The sequence below is a fragment of the Mobula birostris genome, chromosome 10 (assembly GCF_030028105.1).
Source record: "Mobula birostris isolate sMobBir1 chromosome 10, sMobBir1.hap1, whole genome shotgun sequence".
NCBI classification, from domain to species: Eukaryota; Metazoa; Chordata; class Chondrichthyes; order Myliobatiformes; family Myliobatidae; genus Mobula; species Mobula birostris.
Genome location: NC_092379.1, coordinates 95,024,969 through 95,045,326, shown reverse-complemented (window position 1 = coordinate 95,045,326; position 20,358 = coordinate 95,024,969). Strand labels below are relative to the sequence as shown.

The 20,358-nt window shown below is 42.4% G+C and overlaps 1 protein-coding gene across 10 annotated transcripts in view; it reads right to left on the bottom strand.

Annotated features, from left to right (window-relative positions):
• Window positions 1-20,358, bottom strand: part of LOC140204174 (Krueppel-like factor 8) — a 196,504-nt gene that overhangs the window by 14,925 nt on the left and 161,221 nt on the right. For all 10 annotated transcript variants that reach the window (XR_011887546.1, XR_011887547.1, XM_072270629.1 and 7 more), the window contains one exon: window positions 14,696-14,844. Coding sequence is in view for 8 of the 10 variants with exons in the window: in XM_072270629.1 (XP_072126730.1) it covers window positions 14,696-14,844 (149 nt within the window). In the remaining 2 variants the exon portion in view is untranslated. The remainder of the gene's footprint in view (window positions 1-14,695; window positions 14,845-20,358) is intronic.

Genomic DNA, 20,358 nt, shown 5'->3' with positions numbered 1-20,358 from the left:
TGCAGCATTCCAAGACTACAAAGCATCTCTACATAGATCCTCCAGACCTGGAATTCTAAGACTGTAGGGAGGAATTAATTTATCAAAAGTGATGAAATATTTTGCATGTATTTGCGGAACTATTAAAGCCAAACCATTTTCTCCACAATCCCTTCTAAAGTGTGACATAAATTTATCAAAACTGTTATTCCCAGATACATTTCTTGTCTGCCCAATTAGAAATTTGCTGTACTTGAAGTGCTTTTCTTGAACCCATTGTCTGAACAACAGCAGCATATCCAATTTCCACGATGTTCCAGTAACGTAATAATCGAATTTCATCCCTAGCTCTGAGTATTTCCCACTCAGCAGCTTTTCACAATCACAAAAGACAAAAATCTAAACCCAAATGACATGTGTATATTTAAATCTGAGAAAGAGGAAAGAATTGCTCTTCTGATTGCACATCTATTGTTTGGTATTGTTTGAAAGCATTCAACGTTGCAGGGTGTGGCAATTGGGAATAAAGAAAGAATGGGAGAAAAAAAACATGCTTTTTTGTTTAATGTAGAGTTTAGCTTCACTCTGCAAGTGCATTCACGCTTTTAATTTGACATTAATAAAAATGAACTTCTTCACACCATGCCACCAGAGAACTACTTTGAAATAAATTCTCATGTTAGACTTTGCAAAGTATTCTGTTAAAAACTTGGTATTTTAACAAGGAAAAGTAAAGGCCTTTGCCACATGGTGCACAATATTGTAAAATTTTATGCTCTAAACTTAGCTTTAAAGTTGAAGTCAGAGATGATGATGAAAGACTAGAATCCATGAACTTGTGACTCAGCTCAAGAAATGTGTTTGGTGATGGCACAAAAGTTTTCAAGTCAACTGAATGACATGACCAGACAGAAAGGAAGATCTTCCACTTACATCATTCACACCAAAGGATCTTAAAACAACGTTAAAGCTGATCCTGGAGATATGTTCTTAGCGTGAAGATGTTAGTATGGAAGTGTTAGCATGTACCATCTGGGTACATCACAGATTTTTCTGTCAGCCAGATAATTGTGTGTTTTTTTTTGGACCCTGACCAAAAGATAAGTGGTTGAGAGGTTGCAAATGCTGGAGCGTCTGTGAAGACCAAAGGGACAATCGACTTTATAGACTGAGGCCCTGCATCAGATCAGAGAGTGCAAAGGGGAAATAGCCTCTACAAAGAGGTGAGTGAGAAGGAGCTGGCAGGTGACTGGGGGGGATCCAGGTGAGAAACAGTTCATGGCCAGAGGAATCCAAGGGAGGGAAGGAGAGATGGAGATAGCTAGGGAGGCAATAAAAATACTGGAATCTGAAAGGGAAGGTTTGACCAGTGAAACCAGATAAGGGAAGGATGCTGGACAGATGGGAACTACGGGGGAAGGGTTAGCAGACTAAGTGGAGTGAGTGTGCCGGTGGAACCAGGTGGGAGAGGGGGTTTGCAATGAATGGGATGTGTGAGAAGAGCTAAGTGGAAAAGGAGGAGAGAGAAAGGAAGAGAAGGGGCACGTTACCTGAAATTGGAGGATTCAGTGGTCATGCCTTTGAATTGTAGACTACTCAGTCAGAATATAAGGTACTAAGCAACACACATAAAATGCTGGAGAAACTCAGTAGGTCAGGCAGCATCTATGAAAATGAATAAACACATCGGTGTTTCAGGCCGAGACCTTTCATCAGGACTGGGAAGGAAAAGGGAAGCTAGAATAAAAAGGTGGTGGGGGAAAGAGGCCAAACTAGAAGGTGATAGGAGAAGCCAGCAGAGTAGAAGTACAGGGCTGGAGAAGAAGGAATCTGATGAGAGGACAGTGGACCATGGGAGAAAGGGAAGGAGGAGGGGCACCAGGGAAGGTGATAGGCAGGTGAGAAGAGGCAAGAGTGGGGAACAGAAGAGGGAAGGGGGAGGGAAAAAGAAAAGAAAAATTACCAGAAAAAATTGATGTCCATCAGTTAGGCGCTTCCTAGATGGAATTTCAGGCATTGTTCCTCCACCCTGAGAGTGGCCTCATTATGGCAGAGTAGGCAGCAATGGCCCGACATGTTGGGATAGGAATTAAAATGGTTGGCCACCAGGATCTTCTCTTTTGGCAGATGGGGCAAAGGTGCTGGACAAACTGGTCCTCCAAGACGAAGTGGCGTTTCTTTAGTTTGCATTTGGCCTCACTCTGGCGACGGAGGCAGCCAACATCTGATAGGCAGGTGTGGGAATGGGGAGGGTCATTGAAACTGCTTGGAAGGAGAAGCTTTTGATGATCAACGTGAACAGAGTACGGGACTCAGCAAACTGGCTGCCCAGTCTGCCGGGGGGATAGTGGGTTTTAGGCATTTCCTTCTAATGGCCTCATAGTACCTAATGAAAATCCCAAGTAATAGGGTGTCAGTTTGCCATACCAGTCAAAAGGCGGCAGTTCCAACAGCACAATGTTCCCTCAGTCAGTCTGGGGCTTGGTAAACTGTTTTATTATTGTCACACTTGCTGAGATACAGTGAAAGGTTTTTGCCTTGCCTGCCATCCATACAGACTGCGTTGCGGTAGTATACGGGAAACAATAACAGACTGCAGAATAACAGAATATTGCAGCACAGTACAGGTGCTTCTGCCCACAATGCTGTGTGGACCTTATAACCTAGTCCAAGATCAACCTAACCTCTCATTCCCAAATAAACTTCTCATTTTCTATCATCTGTGTGCCTATCAAATAGTCTCTTAAATGTCCCTAATGTGTCTGCCTCTATCAACACCCACCACTGTTTGTGTGAAAAAAACCTACATTCGACACCCACCCTATACTTTCCTCCATCGCCTTAAAATTATGTCCCCTTATGTTAGCCATTTCCACTTTGGGAACAAGTCTCTGGCAATTCACTCGATTTATGCCTCTTATCTTATACACCTCTATCAAGACATCTTCATCCTCCTTCACCCCAAAAGAGAAAAGCCCGAGCTCACTTAACCTATCCTCATAAAACATGCTCTCCAATCCAGGCAGCACCCTAGTAAATCTCCTCTGCACCCTTTTTAAAACTTCCACATGCATCCTGTAATGGCACAATCAGAAATGAACAGAACATTGTAAGTGTGGTGTAACCAGGGTTTTATAGAGTTACATTACCACACAGCTTTGAACTCAATATCTGAACTAATGAAGACCAACACACCATATGCTTTTTAACAACAACTTTGAGGTGTTTATGGACATGGACCTCAAGATCATTCTGTTCTCCACACTGCTAAATATCCTATCATTAATCTTGTATTCTGCTTTCAAATTCAACCTTCCAAAGTGAATCACCTTACACTTTTCTAGTTAAACTCCCTCTACCACTTCTTTTTGAGGAGGATGCAAAGAATATCATGGACGAAACGAATATCTAACAAGGATGTCATGAACAGAGCAAGCACAAAAAGAGAAATAATGTACGAGATCATGAAAAGGCAACATGACTTCATTGGACATGTGATTAGGAAAGAGTTAGAATGCACGGTAATTATGGGAAAGATTGAAGGGAAGAAAGCAAGAGGAAGGCAAAGACAAATGATGATGGAGACAGCAGCCAGAGAACTGAAAATGAATACCAATGAATTGATCCACTTGACCCCGAAACAAGAGTGTGTGGGCCATGGCAGTCAAAGCTCAAACTGGGCATGGCACCTGATGATGATGACGACGACCACTTCTCAACGCAACTTTGCATCCTAACAATGTCTCGCTATAACCCTGGACAACATTCTACACTACTGAAAATACCATCAACCTTCATGTCAACTGCAAACTTACTAAACCACTCTTCCACTTCTTCATTGAGGTTTTATAAAAATCACACAAAAAGCAGGGGTCCTTGAGAAGAGCAGTATACCAGATGGAGTGTTACAATTACAAGGAAGGAGATGGAGTATACCAGAGAAAGTGCAGTGCAGGCAGACAATAAGGTGCAAGTCCATAATGTGGTGGATTATGAGGTCAAGTGTTCACTTTGTCATTCTAGGTAACTGTGCAATAGTCTCATAACAGCAGGACAGATGTCCTTGAGCCTGGTAGTACGTGCTTTCAGGCTTTTTTATCTTCTGCCTGATTGGGGGGTGGGAGGAATGTCCAGGGTGGGTGGGGGTCTTTGATTATGTTTGCTGTCATACTGTTATACAAGGGCATCGAGAAGAACCACAACCTTCTGTATCAGTACTGAGGGAGTTAGTAAATTTATGTCCAATGGATAACCATGATAATCGGTCAATAGGTCCAGTTACACAGATCTCACTTTAATTGCGGAATGAAAGAAATTGAGAGCTGGTATTTTAACAGCACAAACATTTTAAGTTAATAACACTCAGTTTTAGTGGCTTAGAAATTGTGGAACAGTGGCAAAGTGGGTGAATTCAGTGGCATGTAATGGGACAATGGAAGTCCTATCCGACAACACAGGAGGCCCAAGGTACCACACTCTACAGGACAGTACATGCACATTCGAGAAATCCTTTCCATTTTGTACACAGTTAATCTGGGTCACGGCAGACGGAAAAAGGATGTGTGTGTGTGTGTGTGTGTGTGTGTGTACACACACGTACGTACATACGTACGTACGTGTACACTTTGGGGGTTAAGAAAGCTGTTCAGAGGGGTTGGGTTAGAGACTGGGATGACAGAAGTACATGGGGAAATTTACTCCCCACCTTAAACCTAAGCCCTCTAATTAAGCAACTCCTACAGGGAACATTTCTGTTCATCTATACCCCTCACAGTCTCGCAAACCTCTATCAGCGACGTCTGGCTACTGTACACAAACGCAGCCTATCGAGTCGCTCCTCAAGACCGAATAAGATTTTGTGAAAGCTGATAATATACTGAAACTGGAATTGGTGTATTATTGTCATGTGTACCAAGATAGAGTGAAAAGACAGCCCTGCATACCGTTCACACAGATCAAATCATTACACAGTGCACTGATGTACGGCAGAGGAAAAACAGCAACAGGATAAAGTGCAACAGCCACAGAGAAAGTGCAGTGCAGGTAACGTAGTGCTTTGCATCAACACTCCCTGTCAGTCAAGAAATGTTACAAAAATCACAATAATGTTGATTCAGGCAAGGTGAGAATACCAATCATCTCTGTACAGATGCTGGTGATACACCAAAATGAGAAAAAAAACAATTGGGTCAGATGGGTAGGTGGAACTTTATTTCATGCTGATACAGCAAAGCTTCTGTGAGAATATGCAAATCGTTTCATTAGATTTTGCACAATGGCTCTTATTTAGACGAAGGATCTTCCTGTCTTTATATTCCTGAAGCATCTCCGGCACCTCTCTCTACACCAGCAGAGAAAGATCTGCCAATACCTTTTATAAACCCACCAGCTCCCACAGTTACTTTGACGACACCTCCTCCATCCTGTCACTTGCAAGGATGCCATTCCCTTTACTCAGCTCCTCCATCTCCACTGCATCTGTTCTCATGACGAGCCTTTCCATTCTAGGTAATCCAAGTTGTCCTCCTTTTCAGAAAAAGGAGTTCCTCTCCTTTGCTATCAACATAGTCCTCAACTGCATCTCCTGCATATCTGCCCTCGCCCCACCCCTTATTGACATAACAGGGATATAGTTCCCCTTATCCTCACTTGCCATCTCACTAGACTAATCATCCAACACACCATTCTCTGCAACATCTGCCATTTCCAACAGTATCCTGCCATCAAGCACATCTTCTCCCCTGTCTACACCACCCTCTCCGCAACTCCCTTATCTGCTCTTACCTCCAGGCACTTATCCCTGTAACCGAGCTAAATGGTACACTTGCCGCAAATACCTCCTCCCTCCCTCACCACCATTCAGGGCCCTTCCAGGTGAGGCAGCACCACTCGTGCAAAACCATCAGTGTCATGTATTGCACCTTGTACTTCCAGTGCAGCCTCACCTACAATGAGACCTACTGTACTGGGGGAAATTGCTTCACTGAATGCCTGTTTTGTCACGTCCCAGCTTCACACATTATTCCCTTTATTCTTGCTTTCTCACCCTCCTGCCTTTCCCCCTCGCCTGGATTTGTCTACTCCTCCCCCTCCCCCACCATTTTGTTTGGTTTTTGTCCTCCTCCTTTCTGGGTCTCAGCCCAAAACGTTGACTGCTTGTTTCCCTCCATAAGTGCTACCTGACCTGCTGAGCTCCTGCAGCATTTTGATCCAGTCTTCCAGCATCTGCAGCCCCTTTTCTGACTTGTGTGCAGAAGAAATTTTACTTCACCCTGCATTGTTACAGGCTGCATAGAATACATCCTGCACAACTCCACTGAACCATACATTTTTCTAACATATGCATGGGTGAGTGGCTTAGGCCTAAAAAAGTACATTAAACCACTGTGAAGTGGGATCAGGTCAATTTTATGCAACTCTTCACAGTCCAGCAGCAAGATTTTGTCATCTCTGAGGTCCTAAACATTGTGCACAATACAACAGGTCCTGCATGTAAAATGCACTCAAAGAATATTCCTCTATATCTTCCACCAGTAGAAGGTAGCAGCTGGGCTGCAAAAAAGGTGATAAGGAAGGTGATCTGGAGGCAAGGAGATTGCAAAGCAGACATGTAAACGAGTTGTGGCCCAGGATGAACTAAAAGTCCAATTCCTGGTCTGAGCAACATGAGCAGGGTAGAGTTAGAGTTGTGAGTCAGAAAAAGACCAAAAAATTCTTCATAAGCAGAACTTATCTGCTAGAATTTTGACTCCTCTGTAAACCCATGCCCAAGATGGCAGCACAAAAAAATCGTTGGCACACAGAATGCAGTGTCACCCCTTGAATCTTTAAACCCCACCCCTAATAAAAATACATAATCTTTGAACAGGTTTTCTAAAATGTTTCACTTACTTCAGTCTGTCTCTGTTATTCTTTTATTAATGGTAAATCAATGAATACCTGTAAATAAGCAACAGGACACATTCTTTTTCCCCCAAAGTTCATAATTATTGTTACTAATTCAATAATCAATGATAATCTCTGCTCAAAATTACCATGACAAGTGAGAAACTATTTCTTAGAAGATTATCGCCAATTTGGGCACATGCTCTCAAATCTCTGATCTGGGGCAAAGGAGAGCAGCAGCTATGGGTCATAATTGAGGCATCAGATCATAGCAGCAAGTAATACAAATGCAGAAGGATTACAAACCTGGCACAATTAATGTTGTCCAAATCGAGAGATGGAAGGGCCAGGAGGGCTGAATGAAGAGTCAGGGGTTTTCATTGCTGTGTGTAGGTGGGTCTGTATGATCAATAATTTGGGGCATATAGACATCCCATTCCAGCCCAATTATTAAAACCCATTTATCCCAGAAGGAACTAATGGTGGTCACTCTCAGGTCAACTGGGAGGGTGCTCCAAAGTGACAACAGTGTCTAAAACAGAGATCATAGTTGGTGCACAAAGCTAACTGAACCCAGGTCGTCTCAGGTCAAAATGAGCCAGCTGCAGTCGTAGTCACAGCTTGTCCAGAGTGAAATCAATCTAACCAGCGCAACACAGAATATACAACACTGCATAAACTGTTTGGCCCAAGTTTCTTCAGGCTTCCAGCACCCTCTTGTGGGCATCAGAGGCTTTGACATAGATTTCAACTATGTTGAACACACTAAAACGCTGTTCAGTCCTCGTGCCAAGTCAGGTCCCCCTCAAAAGATATAAAATTTCATCAAAACTTTATTTGAAACAGCCTAGAAATTGACTGTGCCAGGGATGAGATAAGAGCAGCACAGTTCGGGGCCGGACTGGGCGCAACAGGACTTGGCTGCAATCTGATAAGGCTGTCAGGCTTTGAAGGCCCATTCTCCATGGTGACCAGACAGCTGCTGCCATGTTAGAAGAGGCAAGCTGTGTGAGGGACTGAAGAAGCTCCTAAATTCACAAAGAGAATCAGAATCAGGTTTACTAGCACAGACACAATTGTGATACAAGTTGTTTTGCGGCGGCAGCACAGAGCAAGATGTATAAATTATAAGTAAATAAAGCAAAAGAGGAATAACGAGGTAGTGATCATGATTCATGGCCTGTTTAGAAATCTGATGGCTGATGGGGAGAAGTTTTTCCTAAAATATTGAATGTAGCTCTTTGGCCACCTGAAACTTGTTGTGACTGATGAACTAAATGCCAGGGAGTAAGTTTTATGAATTTGGAGAGGTGGGGAATTGGGAGTAGGGGGTCTATATCAGCTGCACACCATTCAATGTAATTATGGGAACTAGATACACACACAAACAATTAAGCACAGGAGCTTTTACTCCATCTACACTGAGCCACAAACACTCCCATCTCCTGCACCCTCACTCACCAAACCTCCAACAACAGGCAATGTAAGAGTGACTCAAGGCCTTCCTCATCACCACCACTGAACATCCTTCACAGTGCAGAAATAAATCAGATTAATGCAGAAACTTCTGCACATCTTGAAAGGGTGCTGATGTCACACATTCCAGCTCAACAGGTACAAACAAAATCTTGATTACTGGTCATCAGATTAATGTTTAATAATCAGTCTCTTTGCAGCAGACCACATGATTGTGAAATAATCACACTGGTGCCAAAGCTGCCACATTGCTCTGACAAAGATTGCATACAACATCCAAAGTGAAATTACTCTTTCCTGGTTTCTTTCACTGCTTATTCTGCTCATATAATAGCACGGCAACATACATGGGCAGCCCAGCACAATACTTGCTGATTTGATTTGATGCAAACAGCACATTTCATTGTGTCTTTCAACATAAATGTGACAAATAAAACTAATCTAATCTCTAAAGGAAAAACTACAATAGGGCAGGGAATGAGGCCATACGCTGGGATAAAATACTTGCTCTACATTACCCATTCTTCAAGAATTCCCTCAATCCAAGTAACAGGAATTGAGAAAAGCATTTGAGCTGCAAGGAAGATGCCACAATACAGGCTGAGTGAAACAACAGAAAATCATCCGTTGTGCTCTATTAATGCAAAGGTTTTAAGTTAACTTCGACTGGACACTCATAGAAACATAGAAAACCTACAGCACAATACAGGCCCTTCGGCCCACAATGCTGTGCTGAACATATAGTGTCTTTAGAAATTACCTAGGGTTACCCACAACCCTCTATTTTTCTAAGTTCCATGTACCTATCCAAGAGTCTCTTAAAAGACCCTATCGTATCCACCTCCACCACTGTCACCAGCAGCCTATTCTACACACTAACTACTCTCTGTATAAAAAAAAAACTTACCCCTGACATCTACTCTGTACCTACCTCCAAGCACCTTAAAACTGTGTCCTCTCGTGTTAGCCATTTCAGCTCTGGGAAAAAGCCTCTGACTATGCACATGAACAATACCTATTATATTACACACCTCTGTCATGTCACCTCTCATCCTCTGCCACTCCAAGGAGAAAAGGCAAAGTTCACTCAACCTATTCTCACAAGGCATGCTCCTCTAACCAGGCAACATCCTTGTAAATCTCCTCTGCACCCTTTCTATAGTTTCCACATCCTTCCCATAGTGAGGGGACCAGAACTGAGCACAGTACTCCAAGTAGGGTCTGACATTACCTCTCGGCTCTTAAACTTAATCCCACAGTTGATGAAGGCTAATGCACCATATGCCTTCTTAACCACAGAGTCAACCTGCGCAGCAGCTTTGAGTGTCTAGGGGCTCGGACCCCAAGATCCCTCTGATGCTCTACACTGCCAAGAGTCTTATCATTAATACTATATTCTGCCATCATATTTGACCTACCAAAATGAACCACATCACGCTTATCTGGGTTGAACTCCATCTGCCACTTCTCAGCCCTACTCATCCTTTCAATGTCCCTCTGTAGTCTCTCACAGCCCTCCACACTATCCACAACACCCCCAACCTTTGTGTCATCAGCAAATTTATGAACCCATCTCTCCACTTCCTCATCCAGGTCATTTATAAAACCCATGAAGAGAAGAGATCCCGGAACAGATTCCTGAGGCACACCATTGGTCACCAACCTCCATGTAGAATATGACCAGTCTACAACCATTCTTTGCCTTCTGTTGGCAAGCCAATTCTGGATCCACAAAACAAGGTCCCCTTGGATCCCATGCCTCCTTACTTTCTCAATAAGCCTTGCATGGGGTACCTTGTCAAATGCCTTGCTGGAATCCATATACACTACACCTACTGCTCTACCTTCATCAATGTGTTTAGTCACACTCTCAAAAAATTCAATCAGGCTTGTAAAGCACGACCTGCCTTTGACAAAGCCATGCTGACTATTCCCGATCATATTATGCATCTCCAAACATTCATAAGTTCTACCTCTCAGAATCTTTCCCATCAACTTACCAACCACTGAAGTAAGACTCACTGTCTATCATTTTCTGGGCTATCTCTACTCCCTTTCTCGAATAAGGGAGAAACATCTGCAAACCTCCAATCCCCTGGAACCTCTCCCATCCTCATTGATGATGCAAAGATGATCACCAGAGGTTCAGCAATCTCCTCCCACAGTAGTCTGGGGGTACATCTAGTCTGGTCCCAGAGTCTTTTTCAACTTGATGCTTTCCAAAAACTCCAGCACTCTTTCTTAATGTCTATATGCTCAAGCTTTTCAATCTGCTGCAAGTCCTCCTTAAAATCAGCAAGATCATTTTCTGTAGTGAATACTGAAGCAAAGTATTCATTAAGTACCTCTGCTATCTCATCCAGTTTCATACACACTGTTCCACTGTCACACTTGATTGGTCCTATTCTCTCACGTCTTATCCTCTTGCTCTTCACATACTTGTACGGTTTTCTTTAATCCTGCTCGCCAAGGCCTTCTCATGGCCCCTTCTGGCTCTCCTAATTTCATCCTTAAGCTCCTTCCTGCTAGCCTTATAATCTTCTAGATTCCCATTATTACCTAGTTTTTTTGAACATTTCCTAACTTTTCTTTTCTTCTTGACTAGATTTTCAACAGCATTTGTACACCATAGTTCCTGTACCCTACCATCCTTTCCCTGTCTCAATGGAACATACCTATGCAGAACACCAGACAAGTATCCCCTCAATATTTGCCACATTTCTGCTGTATATTTCCCTGAGAACATCTGTTTTGCTTCCAAGTTCCTGCCTGATAGCTTCATATTTCCCCTTACTCCAATTAAATGCTTTCCTAACTTGGCTGTTCCTATCCCTCTCCAATGCTATGTTAAAGGAGATAGAATTGTGATCACTATCTCCAAAATGCTCCCCCACTGAGAGACCTGAAACCTGATCAGGTTCACTTTCCAATACCAGATCAAGCACAGCCTCTCCTCTTGTAGGCTTATCTACATATTGTGTCAGGAAATCTTCCTCAACACACCTAACAAACTCCAACCCATCTAAACCCCTTGCTCTAGTGAGATGCCAATCAATATTTGGGAAATTAAAATCTCCCACCACGACAACCCTGTTATTATTACACTTTTCCAGAATCTGTCTCCCTATCTGCTCCTCGATGTCCCCGTTACTATTGGGTGGCCTATAAAAACACCCAGTAAGAGTTATTGACCCCCTTCTGTTTCTAACTTCCACCCACAGAGACTCTGTAGACAATCCCCCCATGACTTCCTTCTTTCCTGCAGCTGTGATACTATCTCTGATCAGCAGTGCCATGCCCCCACCTCTTTTGCCTCCTTCCCTGTTCTTTCTGAAACATCTAAAGCCTGGCACTCTAAGTAACCATTCCTGCCTCTGAACCATCCAAATCTCTGTATTGGCCACACCATCATAGCTCCAAGTACTGATCCAGGATGTACGCTCATCCACTTTGCTCATGATGGTTCTTGCATTAAAATAGACACATCTCAAACCATCAGTCTGAGCACGTCCCTTCTCTATCACCTGCCTATCCTCCCTCACACACTGTCTCCAAGCTTTCTCTATTTGTGAGCCAACCAACCCTTCCTCCGTCACTTCAGTTCGGTTCCTACCCCCCAGCAATTCTAGTTTAAACTCTCCTCAATAGCCTTAGCAAACCTCCCTGCCAGGGTACTGGTCCCCCTCGGATTCACGTGCAACCTGTCCTTTTTGTACAGGTCATTCCTGCCCCAAAAGAGGTCCCAATGATCCAGAAATCTGAATCCCTGCTCCCTGTTCCAATCTCTCAGCCACATATTTATCCTCCACCTCACTCTATTCCTATACTCAATGTCGCGTGGCAAAGGCAGTAATCCCGAAATCACTACCTTTGAGGTCCTGCTTCTCAACTTCCTTCCTAACACCCTGTAGTCTGTTTTCAGGACCTCCTCCCTTTCCCTACCTATGTCGTTGGTACCAATATGTACCACGACCTCCGGCTGTTCACCTTCCCACTTCAGGATATCGCGAAAATTAGAAAACTTCCGTGAAAACTCATGGATGTTTTTTCCTTGGTGCATTAGTGTAGACCTTACTGCTTGAAATCCTCAACCATTGAATTCCAATCTGATTAACTTGTTATGTGCAATATCCTCAGTGGCTGGGGTTACAATGCTGACTCACCAGCCCTGTTGGAAACAAATAGTTTCTAGATTATGGAACTGCAAAACAAAAACATAAAACTCTGGAAGCATGTCACATAACATCCTTGGGATCAGAGACAGAGTTGATGTTTTAGGTGAAGGACATTTATCTGAACTCAAAGATCACTCACAAGAAAATACTGAGGTTGTGAAGGAAACCGTTCAAGTTAACAGTTCAGGGCATCATTCTTTAATGTGCTAACCAGCGCAGTGGGCTGGGCGCAACTAGGTGTTGAGCAGTCTGGGATCTCCCAGCTGATCTCTGGTGTAATATACTGGAGCTAGAATTGGTTTGTGGAGGAGCATTTTATTTGCACTAGAGACTACGATTAACTAAGCTTCACACATCAAAGTTGCTGGTGAACGCAATAGGCCAGGCAGCATCTCTAGGAAGAGGTACAGTCGACGTTTCAGGCCAAGACCCTTCGTCAGGACTAACTGAAGGAAGAGTTAGTAAGAGGTTTGAAAGTGGGAGGGGGAGGGAGAGGGGGAGATCCAAAATGATAGGAGAAGACAGGAGGGGGAGGGATGGAGCCAAGAGCTGGACAGGTGATTGGCAAAGGGGATATGAGAGGATCATGGGACAAGAGGCCCAGGGAGAAAGAAAAGGGGGGGGGGGAGAAACCAGAGGATGGGCAAGGGGTATGGACAGAGGGAGAAAAAGGAGAGAAAGAATGTGTGTATAAAAATAAATAACAGATGGGGTACGAGGGGGAGGTGGGGCATTAGCGGAAGTTAGAGAAGTCGATGTTCATGCCATCAGGTTGGAGGCTACCCAGATGGAATATAAGGTGTTGTTCCTCCAACCTGAGCTTCTTGTGATAATCCTCTTCGTGAGGGAGTCTCTGGTCATACACCTCTCCTCAGTACTCCTACTTCGCCTGTTCTCAGGGTCTGCCTTTACCACTGGACTCAATTTTGCATGCTAGTCTTCCTTCAGCACCCGCCGCTCACTTCAGTTGGCTGGGTCGTGCAGCAGACCATGACAAAGTTTCTATTACCTGCTGGCCTATAAGACCACGTACCCTGGACTTAACGTCCTTACTAAAATAAATATTATCACATGGAGAGGGGTTTTGACAAAATATACATCACTCATACAACAGCTGATGAAAAGCCTGACTTAGCCAACTGGAAACCCCGAAAAAATTAGGTTTTCTAGATATTAGAATCATTCTTAAAAAATAACTTACTGTAAAAAAGCAAGTATAGTTAAAATTTGAAATATAAACTAACACCACTTCAAACCATAAGAATGACTTTAAACATATAACTAAACTTAAATTCAGTGAAATAAAGTGTAAATTTCTTTTAGCTTGATTCCTTGGGTGTTAAACGAATGGCTCAATCTGTCATGTGTACTGAGCAAATGAACCATTTTAGGTGCTGGGAAGCAGCACAACTTTACACGCTGTTGCCAGACCCCAGGAACAGTGCAACATCGGATTGCTATTTGGAAAAGCCCATCTTGAAAGAGCTAGCATTTGTCCAGGAACCTTTTGTTGATGGCTTTAAGATAAAAGAAATGATCGCAGTCTTGTGCAGAACAATGCTATTTCTGTTTAAACTGGTTATCATCTCTTAGCTGGTAGGAGGTTATCCATGCAGAGACAGACCCCCAATGGGTCACAGATATCAAATTAAGGCTAAAGGAAGAGGGTTGCATTGATGTCATAATTACATTAAAAAGTTTATGTTACATTAACCATACAAAACCTTGAGCAAACATTTAAAATACCCAATAAGCCTGATGAAATTACAATTACTGAGAAACCACACAGATGTCACAGTGTACTACATTAATACCTTGGTTTCCACCAGCAAGCGATTTCCTGAGCTCTGGTCAGTAGCAAGGTTCCCTTGATGAATAACTCAGTTTATGTGGAGGTATCTCCTTACAATTTCACTTCCAGATTTTTGCATTAGTCAGTTTGCAATAAGGCAAGAAAAGAACTTGCAATGATGAACAAAGAGCATACATATAATTATCTGCCATGCAGCCCTTCTTGCCATTTATCACTATCTATATTCTTCTAAACACACTAACATGAATGTCTCATGTTGGCTATGCTCCCAGTAATGTGGCAAGGTGCAGCTGTTACCATCTATAAAAGGTAAATGCCACAAATGATAATTAAACTTGTTCAAACTAACACCCTGGATTAAACCTACCTGTGTGAATCCTTCGATGTGCTTTTAAGTGAGAGCTCTTTGTATACACTTTATTACATCCCTCGAAGTCACATTGGTGGACACGTCTCCGTTTCGGGTCAGGTGACTCAGATCTCGGCAATCGTCGAATTCCATGCAGACTCTGAGCACTACAAGAGGCAGGACGTGAAGGTAAATAGTTGTCACACACATGGAACAAGGAAAGTAATAAGTAACAACTTTAACAGCACAGACAACAACAGACAAGGTTGATTTAATAGTTCATACAGAAATGTGGTTGCAGGCTATCCAGGACTGGGTGCTCAATATTCCATGTTCCAAATTTCCAAAAACTGGCAAGGACATCATCAAAGAAAGATTTGTGGAGTGTGTCCCAGATTGCTTCTTCAAACAGCATGTTCCAGAACCAAGCCAGGAATAGGTTATTTTAGATATGGTCGCGTCTATTGATGAAGGATTAATAAAGAAAGCTAATGGTTAATGATGCACAAGAAGGCAGTGACCATACTATGATATAATTTCAGGTATTGTTTGAAGGTGAACTCCACAGGACCAAAACCACTCTCTTCAACGTAAATAAGGGCAATAGTGATAGTATGAAGGTGGAGTTTCTAAGGTAAAGTAAGCCAAGAAACAGATCAGTGGATGAACAGTGACAGATTTTCAAATAGATTATTGCTAACAATCAGCAAAAATTATTCTCAATTACAAAGAGGGATTCCATGAGAAAGAGGTACAATCTGTGGTTAGCAGAGGTGGTGAAGAGTAACATTAAATTAAAAAGGAGGGTAGACAAAGTGGCAAAGACTGAAAGTTTTTAGGATCCAGCAGTGAAAGATGAAAACGCTCTGAAGGGAGAGAACTTGAGAGAAAATTTGTGTGTAATATCAAATAAACAGAAAGAGGATGAACAAGGAGGCTAAGGCAAGTGTAGGACCTCTACATAATGAGGCCAATGAATTTATAACAGGACAAGGAAATTACTCGCCTGCTAAATGAATATTTTGTATCTTTTAGCTGAAAAGCACTACTAATATTCTTAAAATAACAAATGAGCCTATTTCAACAAACAAAGAGGAACATAAAGAAAATCTCAATCACAAGTGATAAAGTAGGCTAAAGATGGACAAATTACCCAAGACCCAATGGCCTGGAACCAAATAAGGAAACTATAGACCAGTTAGTAATCAATAAAGAGGAAATAACCAATCAATGAGAAAAAACTGAATATAATCAAACTAGACAACAGATAAACCATATTTGACAAAATGTGTCAGGGGGAGTGGACAGAAGGGGACCTGTGGATGTCGTGTATTTATTACCAAAAGGTATTTGACAAGGTGTGAATAAAAGGCTAGTGTGTAAATTAAAACTGCAAGGTATTGGAGGACGTGTTACATGGATTGCGGACTGGCTGTCACGAAGCAAAAAAACAAGTTGAAATAAATGTGCAACACACTCAAAATGCAAGAGGAACTCTGCATCAGGCAGCACCTATAGAAGGAAATGGGCAATCGATGTTCTGGGCCGGGAACCTGATCAAAGGTCTTGGCTCAAAACCAGTAACTAGTTATTCATTTCCGATGAGGACATTGTGATTCTTCAATGGGATATAACTAGACTGAGTGACTGGAGATATAGCTACCTTGAGTAACTAGGGAAAAAACTGACAAATGGAGTTTAATGTAGAGAAGGACAAGGCCATGGACTTCAGTAAAAGAAATTAAACAAAGTATCCAAATGAGTGAAATTCAAAGAGATCTAGATGTTCTCGTGCATGAATCATATAAGGTTAGCAGGCAGGTCCAACAAGTTGTTAAAGAAGGCAAACAGCATGTTGGCTTTTATTGTGAAGGGGTTGGAGTTTAACAATAGGGAGCTTTTGTTACAGTTGAACAGGGCGTTGGTGAGGTCACACACAGAATACTGTGTACAGTTTTGGTCCCTTACCCAAGAATGAACATAATAGCACTGGAAGCAATCCAAAGAAGGTTCATCAGATTAATTCCTGGCATATCAAAAGAGGCTAGATGATTTGGGTATTGTATTGCTTGGAGTTTAGAAGAATGAGGGATCTTTATTCAAGCATATAAAATCCAAAGGAAGCTTGACAAAAGTAATTGCTGGACGTATTTACACGTCAGTGAGTCACAAACAAGAGGACATTTCTACAAGATACTGGTCATTTAAAACAGTAATGTGTTTCAATTCATTTTCTCAGAGGGTGTGAATCTCTGGAATTCTCTGTCTCTAAGATCAGTAGAGACAATATCAATAGATATATTTGAAAGATTAAGTAACGGAGGGTTATGGGAAACTGGCACAGAAGAAGAGGTGAAGTGAGCATAGGTTATACAGTCATAAATCACAGAAACTGGTCCTTCGGCCCAACTCCTCCATGACGATGGTGTTGCACAACCTCACCTGTTTAATCCAGTCGTTAGGCATCTATATTTATAAAATCATCAGTCTTTACTTACCTGAAAAAGATCACCACCAACAGAGGGCAGTGAGGACTTCTACTGGGAAATTATAATACATTCTATATGACATAAATAAATTGACTGCAATGTACAACTGGTGAACAGACCAACTTCCTTCTGAAGTAAATTGGCCAGCAAACTCCTTACTGATGCTTTACTGCTCGTAGTTAAAGCTGACGACAGATGGAGGTTTCTGAAACCCATTTATCCCGGAAGGCTTTATCATTTGGGAGGGGTTTGCCATCGCTGCCTCTCCTCCTCCTCTTCTAGTTGTGGGGAGTTTGTCAACTCTAGAACCGGTTTCAGTTTTAGAATGATGGCCCATTGAACAAAGATAACAAACAGGATGCTAATGATCAATAACAATGTGTTGAATGAATTAAACTGATCAACTGAAACAGAAATGGGTGTAGAAGGAATCAAACTGGGCAAAGGACAACCAAACTAAAAGGTGATGGTGTGGCAGATGTGACAGTTTAACCTTCAAACCATCAATTCTTACACCATGGCAAGAGTGAGCATAGCAACAAGACAAAAGGTGGTAATCCTGCATCAGCAAGGTCTCTCCCAAGCAGAAATTTCACACCAGACAGGAGTTTCAAGATGTGCTATCCAAACTCTTCCAAAGAAACACAAAGAAAAGGGGAAGGTTGAGGACCAAAAACACAGTGGTCAGCCACGGAAACCGAGTGCAGTAAACGAGAGAGACGTCAAACTGGCGTCTAACTTGGAAGAAGCCTAGCATCGCTATCAGCTCTGAAATCACAGAAACCACTGGAACCGAAGTACTGTCTTGTCAGAAGTGGCCTCCATGGAAGAGTTGCTGTCTAATAGCTATTCCTTCCTCTAAAGTGGAAACAAAGCCAAGAGATTCACCAATGCACAAAATATAATGACTGGGGTGATTAACGATAGGAGCAAGTGCTCTGGACTGACAAGTCAAAATTTAAAATTTTTGGCTCAAACAGGAGGCAGTTTGTCCACAGAGGAGCTGAAGAGCGCTACATGGTCGAGTGTCTTCAGCCAACCGTAAAGCACAATGGAGGTTCGCTACAGGGTTGGGCGTGCATTTCTGCAAGTGGAGCTGGTGATCTGGTCAGAATTAACAGGATCCACAACGCTGGGAAGTACAAGCAGATTCTCATCCATCACATAATACCATCACAGGGTGGTGTCTGATCGTTCCCAGCTCCATTCTGCAGCAGGACAATGGTCAAGATCGTAAAGAAGAACACACGAGTTCTGCAACAGGCAATACGGCCTCCACAGAGCCCTGATCTCAACATCATCGAGGCTGTCTGGGACTCTTAGAGAGAAAAATGCCAGCGAGACAGCCAAAGTCCGCAGAACTGTGGCAAGTTCTCCAAGATGCTTGGAACAACCTACCAGCCTATTTTCTTATAAAACTGCACAACAGTGTACCCAAGAGAATTGATGCAGTTTTAAAAGCAAAGGGTAGTCACACCAAATATTGATTTGATTTAGTTTTTCACTATTTACTGCTCTTTGTAGTCATTTTTGATATTTAGAAACTTGTAATTTCATTATTTTTGAAAGCATCTTCACTTTATGGATTTTTTCATGTGCCTAAGACTTTCACACAGTACTGTACAAGGAAAATGAAAACAACGCATATACCACTTTCAGCCACAGTACTGATCAGAAACAACTTTAAACTTCCACTGAATTATTCAGACAGCTCACTTAATTAAAACAGGAGATGCCCTAGTAAACAGAAGAAATGTTGTTTAACACTAAAAATAGAAATGGAGGTCTATGAATGAGTGATCAAGTTACATCTCTGAACCATTATTGAACTCTCAAGGAACCCATTCATTAGTGGTTGTTATATTTGGCTTAAAACTGCAGAGCCTTGTCTTTGTAGTCTTTGATACAAGTGTGTGCATTATTGTCAGACGTGGTGCAATACACACAGCTTTCTGAACAACTGTTGCTTCTGTGTGACCTGGTCCCGCAAATGGGTGTGGTGCACTTGTGACTTCATAATGGGGGCCTGTTGCACTGTGGCAAGGCGTGGCAAGCCAGTGCTGATCAGAAGGCCAGCAGCTGACTCACTGCGGAAACTGAGCAATTTCTCGGAAGTATCAGGCCGGTGGGCTTGGAGCCTCAAAATGGCCAACTCATCTGAATTAAAGTAAAACTCAGTGAAATATGTAAATTCATCCAAAAAAAAGTCAGTTTACAATCCTCATTAGAAACGTGTGGAGATGAAATGAAATGTTGCCCTCTATTTATACAGCACCTTCAAAGGCACGTTGTTGGCACATGGCCAAATGGTTCAGGCGTTCGTCTAGTGATCTGAAGGTCACTAGTTCGAGCCTCAGCTGTGGCAGTGTGCTTGTGTCCTTGAGCAAGGCACTTAACCACACATTGCTCTAGTGTCTGTGCAAGGAGTGGCGCCCCACACAGACTTCCAACTTGCGCCTTGGAAGGCATGAAAATGCCCGACGCAGGCCTCTCATGGTCTGAGTCAACATTTCTTCCCCTCCCTTTCAAAGGCAGATTCTTAGTTAGCTTCAAACTTAATGGGGGAGGAGGGAGTGTGGGAGAGGGCAAATTCAATCTGAATGTCAAACTGGATAGGCTGGACAGAAATTAGAAAGCATTCCCCAACCCCACCCCCACCCCCACACACACAGGATAGGGGAAATTCTATCATTTAACCCAAACCCTATGGTGTCAGTGATACGATAATGAAGCTGTCATAATTTCATCGCAATGGAACTGATGCTACTCAATATTCACATCTTCTGTTCAACACCTAAGCACTGCCACTGTGAAAGGCATAGATGACAAAGAATTCAACCTATGAGTAATCGATAAAAATGTTATAAAGCATGTGTGTATATATACTCCATGCTCTTAAAAAGATTGTAGGAACTCCTTAATTTCATTAGGCAGAATTCATGCAGTCTGTTAAGTTCAGAGTGTATGTTACATGTTGCATTCTACGTTATTACATTTTGGGGCGGGGCTTTTTAATAAATATACAACATAGCCATTTGAGTGGTTGGAATAAAGTGTACGTGAGAAGTAATTACACTCATGACGATTGTTGACACTCCTACAAGAAAGAACTTTGCCAAGTGTCAATACTTTCCAATGAAGCCTCATTTTTCCTTTTTGACCAGTTTTCTTCTTTCTCTTTCAGAAAAATTG